Genomic DNA, 11,625 nt, shown 5'->3' on the forward strand with positions numbered 1-11,625 from the left:
CCACTTCATCCAGCTCCTCCCGGGGGATCCCGAGGCATTCCCAGGCCAGCTGGGAGACATAGTCTTCCCAACGTGTCCTGGGTCTTCCCCGTGGCCTCCTACCGGTCGGACGTGCCCTAAACACCTCCCTAGGGAGGCGTTCGGGTGGCATCCTGAGCAGATGCCCGAACCACCTCATCTGGCTCCTCTCCATGTGGAGGAGCAGCGGCTTTACTTTGACTTCCTCCCTGATGGCAGAGCTTCTTACCCTATCTCTAAGGGAGAGACCCGCCAACTTTCAACATCTTTATAACTTTCAACATGTTTATAACTTTCAACATGCCCAATGTTGAAAAGAGTGACAGAATGATCACACAGCTACAGGAACCTGTTTGTGAACACTTGTGTGTGTGTGTGTGTGTGTGTGTGTGTGTGTGTGTGTGTGTGTGTGTGTGTGTGTGTGTGTGTGTGTGTGTGTGTGTGTGTGTGTGTGTGTGTGTGTGTGTGTGTGTGTGTGTGTGTGTCTTCCCAGCAAAACGACGGTCAGTTCACGGTCATCCAGCTGGTGGGGATGCTGCGTGGCATCGCCTCGGGCATGAAGTACCTGGCTGACATGAACTATGTGCACCGTGACCTCGCCGCCCGCAACATCCTGGTCAACAGCAACCTGGTGTGTAAAGTGTCTGACTTTGGCCTCTCTCGCTTCCTGGAGGACGACACCTCAGACCCCACCTACACCAGCGCCCTGGTGAGGACCTGACCACCGTCTTTAAGTACCACCTCAATGACATCATTACATACAGTAGTGTAGTAGACCTAAGTATTCATTAAGTACCACCATCATGACAACATTAAATACAGTAGTGTAGTAGACCTAAGTATTCATTAAGTACCACCATAATGACAACATTAAATACAGTAGTGTAGTAGACCTAAGTATTCATTAAGTACCACCATAATGACAACATTAAATACAGTAGTGTAGTAGACCTAAGTATTCATTAAGTACCACCATAATGACAACATTAAATACAGTAGTGTAGTAGACCTAAGTATTCATTAAGTACCACCATAATGACAACATTAAATATGTAGTAGACCTAAGTATTCATTAAGTACCACCATAATGACAACATTAAATACAGTAGTGTAGTAGACCTAAGTATTCATTAAGTACCACCATGATGACAACATTAAATACAGTAGTGTAGTAGACCTAAGTATTCATTAAGTACCACCATAATGATAACATTAAATACAGTAGTGTAGTAGACCTAAGTATTCATTAAGTACCACCATAATGACAACATTAAATACAGTAGTGTAGTAGACCTAAGTATTCATTAAGTACCACCATAATGACAACATTAAATACAGTAGTGTAGTAGACCTAAGTATTCATTAAGTACCACCATAATGACAACATTAAATACAGTAGTGTAGTAGACCTAAGTATTCATTAAGTACCACCATAAAGACAACATTAAATACAGTACTGTAGTAGACCTAAGTATTCATTAAGTACCACCATAATGACAACATTAAATACAGTAGTGTAGTAGACCTAAGTATTCATTAAGTACCACCATGACAACATTAAATACAGTAGTGTAGTAGACCTAAGTATTCATTAAGTACCACCATAATGACAACATTAAATACAGTAGTGTAGTAGACCTAAGTATTCATTAAGTACCACCATAAAGACAACCTTAAATACAGTAGTGTAGTAGACCTAAGTATTCATTAAGTACCACCATGACAACATTAAATACAGTAGTGTAGTAGACCTAAGTATTCATTAAGTACCACCATGACAACATTAAATACAGTAGTGTAGTAGACCTAAGTATTCATTAAGTACCACCATAATGACAACATTAAATACAGTAGTGTAGTAGACCTAAGTATTCATTAAGTACCACCATAAAGACAACATTAAATACAGTAGTGTAGTAGACCTAAGTATTCATTAAGTACCACCATCATGACAACATTAAATACAGTAGTGTAGTAGACCTAAGTATTCATTAAGTACCACCATAATGACAACATTAAATACAGTAGTGTAGTAGACCTAAGTATTCATTAAGTACCACCTCAATGACATCATTAAATACAGTAGTGTAGTAGACCTAAGTATTCATTAAGTACCACCATAATGACAACATTAAATACAGTAGTGTAGTAGACCTAAGTATTCATTAAGTACCACCATAATGACAACATTAAATACAGTAGTGTAGTAGACCTAAGTATTCATTAAGTACCACCATAATGACATCATTAAATACAGTAGTGTAGTAGACCTAAGTATTCATTAAGTACCACCATCATGACAACATTAAATACAGTAGTGTAGTAGACCTAAGTATTCATTAAGTACCATAACAATTTTTTGGTACTGGTACCGGTACCAAAATGTATTTCGATACGTTTCTAAATAAAGGGGATCACAAAAAATGTCATTACTGTCTTTATTGTAACAACAAATGTTAGTGTACATGAAACATATGTTTATTATTGTCATTTAGTCCTTCAATAAAATAGTGACAACTTGTCTTTTAGTAGTAAGTAAACAAACAATGACTCCTAATTATGCAGTAACATATTGTGTCATTTATACACCTATTATTTTGTACACATTATGAGGGACAAACTGTAAAAATGTATTATTCATCTAGTTGTTCATTTACTGTTAATATCTGCTTATTTTCTGTTTGAACATGTTCTATCTACACTTCTGTTCAAATGTAATAATCACTTATTCGTCTCTTCTTTGATACTTGACATTAGTTTTGAAGTAAACGTGTCAGCTAAAGACGCTAGCTTGGTTAGCATGTATAAATATGCATGAAGACACTCCTACAGACATCACACATGGGACACTTTAGTAAGTAGGAATAGTTTTAGTTATATTGTAAAACTTACAAACGTTGCTTGGAGTGATGGAGAAGAATCCATACGAGTAGACCCGCTATGGATGGATAGAAGACGGAATGGACCTTGTACTTCCGGTTGAAAGCTCTGTCTAAACAGAAGGGCGCTATGTGCAAACTTACCAAAAGATGGTGCCTCAACACAAATAATGACACACATTTTCAGTGTTTTTGTTTTTTGCATTATGGCCGTCAGCAGAGAAAAATCCATAAATTAACCGCAGCGTTTTTATAGGCCGCAGGCTTCAAAGCGTAGGGAAAAAGTAGCTTTTGCTGCACCCAGGTATTTGCTCATGTCACGTCATCATCATCATCATCATCATCATCACTGAGCTGCGTCCTTTTGCCCCCCCGCAGGGTGGCAAGATCCCCATCCGCTGGACCGCACCCGAGGCCATCCAGTACAGGAAGTTCACCTCGGCCAGCGACGTGTGGAGCTACGGCATCGTCATGTGGGAAGTCATGTCGTACGGGGAGAGGCCCTACTGGGACATGACCAACCAAGACGTGAGTACTGAGCTCACACACAAACACCTTCCAGGTGGAATCATCACATTCCATAGCTGGATCGCCACTCCCACGCCATCTCATGCTTTCTGCTCGCCGCTCCCACGCCATCTCATGCTTTCTGCTCGCCGCTCCAACGCCGTCTGATGCTTTCTGCTCCTGACTGGAGTCTATCATCATCATCTCCCTCTGGCTGCTGGAGGGCAGGCCGGAACAATACTTTGAAATTGAAAGTGAGACCGCTAATGTGCTAAGAGGGAGCGTTATCTTATTAGCAGCTGCAGATAGGACCTCTGCTCCATCGGGCTTTTATTTGGGAGCCCCTTGAATGAGATTAATCAACGCAGCGTCTTTAATGAGAGCTCGTAATGAACAGGGAGAATTGTGCCTTCCGCTCGCTAGTCTCCTTTGGCTCATTTTGCCCGCTTAACCAAGCAGCATCCCAGCGTGCCCTCAATCAACAACAACATCACCTCACCGTTTACCTCGTTCTCCAAACAATCCCAAACCATGAGCATTAGGGCTTTTAGGGTATTTTGTATAGAATTTTGAGGTTTAAAATGAATTTATTCCATTTCACATTGTCATTATAAGATATTGTGTGAAGAGGCCAACAAATGTTGATCAGCACATCTTGATTTTAAAACCGTGCTACTCCGCCTTCAGTCTTGATAAATCACACTGCGAGCGCTAATTGATTATATTTACATCTTCTCCTCCCAACATGGTTTTGATAATCAGCATATATTCTGCATGTTTATGAAGACAGACATGCTAAATTAATGTACAGAAAGTGAGCAATAAATATTACATATTGCATTGTGTAAAAGCAGAATAAATATGACATATTGCATTGTGTATAAGCAAAATAAATATGTTGTATTGCATTGTGTAAAAGCAAAATAAATATGACATATTGCATTGTGTATAAGCAAAATAAATATTACATATTGCATTGTGTATAAGCAAAATAAATATTACATATTGCATTGTGTATAAGCAAAATAAATATTACATATTGCATTGTGTATAAGCAAAATAAATATGACATATTGCATTGTGTATAAGCAAAATAAATATGACATATTGCATTGTGTATAAGCAAAATACATATTACATATTGCATTGTGTAAAAGCAAAATAAATATTACATATTGCATTGTGTAAAAGCAAAATAAATATGACATATTGCATTGTGTAAAAGCAAAATAAATATTACATATTGCATTGTGTATAAGCAAAATAAATATGACATATTGCATTGTGTATAAGCAAAATAAATATTACATATTGCATTGTGTAAAAGCAAAATAAATATGACATATTGCATAGTGTATAAGCAAAATAAATATTACATATTGCATTGTGTATAAGCAAAATAAATATTACATATTGCATTGTGTAAAAGCAAAATAAATATGAAATATTGCATATTGTATAAGCAAAATAAATATTACATATTGCATTGTGTAAAAGCAAAATAAATATGACATATTGCATAGTGTATAAGCAAAATAAATATTACATATTGCATTGTGTAAAAGCAAAATAAATATGACATATTGCATTGTGTATAAGCAAAATAAATATTACATATTGCATTGTGTATAAACAAAATAAATATTACATATTGCATTGTGTAAAAGCAAAATAAATATTACATATTGCATTGTGTAAAAGCAAAATAAATATTACATATTGCATTGTGTAAAAGCAAAATAAATATGACATATTGCATGGTGTATAAGCAAAATAAATATTACATATTGCATTGTGTAAAAGCAAAATAAATATGACATATTGCATTGTGTATAAGCAAAATAAATATTACATATTGCATTGTGATCCAGAGTCCAGCTGTCTCTTCTTCTGGTCTCTCTCCTTCAGTAGATCAGACCAGAGTCCAGCTGTCACTTCTTCTGGTCTCTCTCCCTCAGTAGATCAGACCAGAGTCCAGCTGCTTCTCTTCATCAAGTCCACTCCTCCTGAGTCCAGGTGTGCTTCCCCATGCAGGTCATCAACGCCATCGAGCAGGACTACCGGCTGCCTCCCCCCATGGACTGTCCCAGCGCTCTGCACCAGCTCATGTTGGACTGCTGGCAGAAGGACCGCAACAACCGGCCCAAGTTCAGCCAGATCGTCAACAACCTGGACAAGATGATACGCAATCCCAACACCTTGAAGGCCATGACCCCGCTATCGTCAGGGTGAGTCGGGCGCCTGGGATTGAAGTCTTGGACTGGTACAGTTCAGCTTTGAAGCACGAAGGCAGGGCTGTCCAAACTACGTCTTCAATGACGACTGCTTTCATTTTGAATAGTCTGGTCATTTTGATGTTGCTATTGTGTCGCCATCTAGTGGACAACGTGAGTAATTCAGGTCATGGAATATGACCCAATGCAAACAACCTTCCCTAGTCATGGTGCAAAAAAACACACATGGTCAGACATAACACAACCTGCTCACTGAACTTTGTGCTTCCTCCTCAGCGTACACCTGCCTCTGCTGGACCGCAGCCTCCATCATATAACATCCTGCCTGTGCTTCCTCCTCAGCGTACACCTGCCTCTGCTGGACCGCAGCATCCATCATATAACATCCTGCCTGTGCTTCCTCCTCAGCGTACACCTGCCTCTGCTGGACCGCAGCATCCATCATATAACATCCTGCCTGTGCTTCCTCCTCAGCGTACACCTGCCTCTGCTGGACCGCAGCATCCATCATATAACATCCTGCCTGTGCTTCCTCCTCAGCGTACACCTGCCTCTGCTGGACCGCAGCATCCATCATATAATGTCCTGCCTGTGCTTCCTCCTCAGCGTACACCTGCCTCTGCTGGACCGCAGCATCCATCATATAACATCCTGCCTGTGCTTCCTCCTCAGCGTACACCTGCCTCTGCTGGACCGCAGCCTCCATCATATAATGTCCTGCCTGTGCTTCCTCCTCAGCGTACACCTGCCTCTGCTGGACCGCAGCGTCCATCATATAACATCCTGCCTGTGCTTCCTCCTCAGCGTACACCTGCCTCTGCTGGACCGCAGCATCCATCATATAATGTCCTGCCTGTGCTTCCTCCTCAGCGTACACCTGCCTCTGCTGGACCGCAGCATCCATCATATAACATCCTGCCTGTGCTTCCTCCTCAGCGTACACCTGCCTCTGCTGGACCGCAGCCTCCATCATATAATGTCCTGCCTGTGCTTCCTCCTCAGCGTACACCTGCCTCTGCTGGACCGCAGCATCCATCATATAACATCCTGCCTGTGCTTCCTCCTCAGCGTACACCTGCCTCTGCTGGACCGCAGCGTCCATCATATAACATCCTGCCTGTGCTTCCTCCTCAGCGTACACCTGCCTCTGCTGGACCGCAGCCTCCTTCATATAACATCCTGCCTGTGCTTCCTCCTCAGCGTACACCTGCCTCTGCTGGACCGCAGCATCCATCATATAACGTCCTGCCTGTGCTTCCTCCTCAGCGTACACCTGCCTCTGCTGGACCGCAGCATCCATCATATAACATCCTGCCTGTGCTTCCTCCTCAGCGTACACCTGCCTCTGCTGGACCGCAGCCTCCATCATATAATGTCCTGCCTGTGCTTCCTCCTCAGCGTACACCTGCCTCTGCTGGACCGCAGCATCCCGGACTTTTCCAGCTTCAGCACGGTGGACGAGTGGCTGGACGCCATCAAAATGGGCCAGTACAAGGACAACTTTGCCAACTCCGACTTCAACACTTTTGACGTGGTGTCACAGATGACCATGGAGTAAGTGGGCTCTTCTTCACCTTGTATTTAGACTGTGGCCCTTCACTACTTTGTCATCGCTGAAGAAGTTGTATTTAGGGGGACAGCCTGTGGCCCTTCACTACTTTGTCATCGCTGAAGAAGTTGTATTTAGGGGGACAGCCTGTGGCCCTTCACTACTTTGTCATCGCTGAAGAAGTTGTATTTAGGGGGACAGCCTGTGGCCCTTCACTACTTTGTCATCACTGAAGAAGTCTACATTTGTGTTGCATTCAAGTTCATGATGACTTCAGTTCAGAGCAAATATTAGGGACAGCTGCACAATAAATGAGACTGGATCATTTTAATAGGCAAGTTTGACAAAAGAACACACAAGGTTGGTGGTAGTTGCTGTCTCATGTGAGGATCTACAAACTATGGCGGCCGGGCTGCATCTGGCCCGCCAGCGTCCACAATCCGGCCCGGGGGGGACATCCTGAGTTAAAAAAAAAAAGGATTTCATTGATTATTAGTATTATTATTATTAAAATCTGTCCTGTCCAGCCACTCAAGACACATCATCATGTAGATGTAGATGATCTAGATCTGCTCTACACATTTACTCTAGAACACAGAAGTGTTGTTACTTCTCTTGTTGACTTATTTGTATTTGACTCTCCTGAATGTTTGTTGCAGCACGATAAAGAAAGAAGGAAAACAATTTTAGAAAAACAAAGTTTTGTGTGTGACATATATGTATATATATATATATATATATATATATATATATATATATATATATATATATATATATATATATATATATATATATGTCACACACAAAACTATATATATATATATATATATATATATATATATATATATATATATATATATATATATATATATATATATATATATATATGTCACACACAAAACTTTGTTTTTCTAAAATTGTTTTCCTTCTTTCTTTATCGTGCTGCAACAAACATTCAGGAGAGTCAAATACAAATAAGTCAACAAGAGAAGTAGATTTCTCCTAATGATTGAGGAAACCCTCATGAAACAGGCCTGTAGAGATGAAATAGTCTTGTGATTTTTTCCCACACATACATATATATATATATTAGGGCTGCAACTAACGATTAATTTGATAATCGATTAATCTGTCGATTATTACTTCGATTAATCAATTAATAATCGGATTAAAGAGACGAACTACATTTCTATCCTTTCCAGTATTTTTTTGAAAAAAAACAGCATACTGGCACCATACTTATTTGGATTATTGTTTCTCAGCTGTTTGTACATGTTGCAGTTTATAAATAAAGGTTTATTTAAAAAATAAAATAAATAAAAAAATAATAATAATAATTAAAAAGCCTCTGCGCATGCGCATAGCATAGATCCAACGAATCGATGACTAAATTAATCGGCAACTATTTTTATAATCGATTTTAATCGATTAGTTGTTGCAGCCCTAATATATATATATATATATATATATATATATATATATATATATATATATATATATATATATATATATATATATATATATATACACGTATATACACATATATATGTGTGTATGTAGTGGTTTATCCAATACCGGGGTAGAGTGTAATATACGTTAGGTAAGGGGAAAACACAAGAGGCTATTTCATCCCTACAAGCCTGTTTCGCAGATTTCCCTGCTTTTTATAAAACAGGCAAAACAGGCTTGTAGGGATGAAATAGCCTCTTGTGTTTTTTCCTGACCTAACATATATATATATATATATATATATATATATATATATATATATATATATATATATATATATATACACACACATATATATTATATATATATAATACGTTGCCCATGTTTTTTCAGGTAATTAGCGACTTTGTAGACCAGTCACCTGGTGAGTTTAGGTTACTTGGTTAAGCGGAAAAGTGAACATGTTAAGTCAAGACAGAACCTCTCGTCTAAGTCCAAAACATGACTTGACAATGTGAAGGTGCTGCCATGGATATTTTAAAGCTGCCTTTTTCTGCGCTCACAGAGACATCCTGAGGGTGGGCGTGACGTTAGCGGGCCACCAGAAGAAGATCCTCAACAGCGTCCAGATGATGCGGGCCCAGATGAACCAGATCCAGTCCGTGGAGGTCTGACCTTTCCCCGAGCGGAGTCACGGTCCCGGAGGCGGTCGGGACGCGGGCCTGGCGGGCACCGAGGACGGAGCGGACGCTTTGCCAGTGTGGCGTTCTCCTCCACCCTTTACCCCCGCCTCTCCCCCCACCTCACCCCCCATCCTCAGGGGTTGGCCATGGAGACTTCTGATGGCAAAAAAAAAAAAAAAAGAAAAAAAAACGAGTGACCAGCAACACTTTTCTCTTCCATCTTTCACCACTTTTCATTGGTACTTTGGTTTGTTCTCATCATTTTGTAAAGAATTTTGTAAGGAAAAGGAGACAAACGGAGCTTGTGGACATTGAAAGACAAGAAGAGCTTGTGAATTGCGTGGGAAAGCTACCCTTTAAAAGGGCACCATGGAAGGCAAGAAGGGTGTGGACATACCCACCATCAAATGGACCCTTTTGGCACGGACTGCTGTCAGGGAAATGTTCATCAAGACAGAAAAAAAAATCTCCTTCATTTTTAATATTGTGTGAAATGTTGTGCTGAAGACCCCCAGGATATTTGTACCTCGCCCCCTAGTGGACATATCAAGACTTTTGCAAAGCATGCTGGGTAACACAGCCAACATTCTTCCAAATAGACTGTACAACCACTGCAGTTTCTCTAGCATAATATTCAATATTCACTTCTTACCATTTCTTTTGGGGTTTTTTTGCGCAACACGTCAACTCTTCCATTGCAATCATGTACATAAACGCAGCTCTGATGGCGGGAAACATGGGAGGGGCGTGTCACTACACCATCGCTCCACGCTTGCGCGAAGGCCACGTCACTTCCGTTTGACAGCAGCTGTTTTTGTGCACGCAGTCACTGTTACCATGGTTTTGTTATGTGACATCTTCGTTCGGCTAACATAACAATTAATAACACAATATTTATTTCGAAACCTAAAACGATGTGCTCAGCAGCCTTAAATGGCAAACAAATCAATATTTGTGTTGCTACTTTATTTACATCAATTCACAATGCTGATCATTCAAAAGTCTACATTTTGATAGGACGCATATGTAACCTATTTTTATGGACTTGCCTCTTTGCGATGTTAAGTTCCTGTTATAAGCTGTTATACAGTGTATGCCTTGAGCTCTTATTTTGAAGGCGCTAAGAGCGGAAGTGGTGACACGTTGTGGTGGAGCGGAGTTTGAAAACAAAGGAAATAAAGTGGTCCAACGTGTCACACAACGTGTCACCACTTCCGCTCTTAGCGCCTTCAAAATAAGAGCTCAAGGCATATACTGTATAATCAGAATCAGAATACCTTTATTGTCATTGTATGGAAACAACGAAATTGGACAGCAATCCAGCTCAGTGCTTTTAAAACAAACCTACATAAAATTGTCTTAAGACAACAACAATAATTAAAGCTGCAAGCAGCGATGGACGGGACCGACTTTGACGGCACATAAAATCCAAACCGGAGCAGTAATTAAAACTCTTTCGTCAACTTTTAATCAGAAGGGTTCAATCTCTCTCCTGTGCTAGTTTGAAGCCGACACGACAAACGCGCTCAGAGGAGATAATGTTTGAAAAAAGGTGACCGGTTTATACAAAACTTTTGTTTTGAAGGTGGAATTGCAAACTTCCTGTTGATTTTTGCTGGGGGTTGTCAATATATGAAATGTAGGTCTAAGTGAGACCTACATAGGGGTTTTTGTTTCATGTCTCTACGACATTCCTACTGGACGTTACAAGCAGTTTTGTCTGTGTTTTCTTCCTAGCGGGCGCTAGAGCGCAATTTTAAGTTTTGGTGTTGGGTTTTTTATTAGATCGCAATTTTTGCCAGTTCTGATGTGTGTGTCCAGTTTGGTGAGTTTTGAAGCATGATACGGAGGTCAAATTATAGCTCAAACAGGCAAAAGTGACTGTTTTTACAAAACTTTTGTTTTGAAGGGGGAATTGCAAACTTCCTGTTTATTTTTGAAGGATGTCAGTGTATGAAATCTAGGTATAAGTGAGACCTACATAGAGGTTGTTGTTTCATGTCTCTCTGACATTCCTAGTGGGAGTTACAGGCAGTTTTGTCTGTGTTTTCTTCCTAGGGGGCGCTAAAGCGCACTTTTGAGTTTTGGGGCTAGGTTGTTTTGATTAGATCGCAATTTTCGCCAGTCCTGATGTGTCAAATATGGTGAGTTTTGAAGCATGTTAAGGGGGTCAAATTACATCTCAAAGAGGCGGTGGAATAATAATAATAAAACGCTACAATTACAATAGGGTCCTCTGTCCCAATGGGACATTAGGTCCCTAAAAACCTTACAATTACAATAGGGTCCTCTGTCCCATTAGGTCC

At 40.2% G+C, this 11,625-nt stretch overlaps 1 protein-coding gene across 3 annotated transcripts in view; it reads left to right on the forward strand.

The window, feature by feature from the left end:
* The window catches only part of LOC133643308 (ephrin type-B receptor 2), a 155,770-nt gene extending 145,255 nt beyond the window's left edge, over positions 1-10,515 (forward strand). For all 3 annotated transcript variants that reach the window (XM_062037794.1, XM_062037793.1, XM_062037795.1), the window contains exons 11-15: positions 512-727; positions 3,276-3,425; positions 5,439-5,632; positions 7,037-7,192; positions 9,202-10,515. In XM_062037794.1, the coding sequence (XP_061893778.1) occupies positions 512-727; positions 3,276-3,425; positions 5,439-5,632; positions 7,037-7,192; positions 9,202-9,310 (825 nt within the window). In that variant the 3' untranslated portion in view covers positions 9,311-10,515. The remainder of the gene's footprint in view (positions 1-511; positions 728-3,275; positions 3,426-5,438; positions 5,633-7,036; positions 7,193-9,201) is intronic.
* The last annotated feature ends 1,110 nt before the right edge of the window (positions 10,516-11,625 follow it).

The sequence above is a fragment of the Entelurus aequoreus genome, linkage group LG26, assembly GCF_033978785.1.
Source record: "Entelurus aequoreus isolate RoL-2023_Sb linkage group LG26, RoL_Eaeq_v1.1, whole genome shotgun sequence".
In the NCBI taxonomy this organism is placed as follows: Eukaryota; Metazoa; Chordata; class Actinopteri; order Syngnathiformes; family Syngnathidae; genus Entelurus; species Entelurus aequoreus.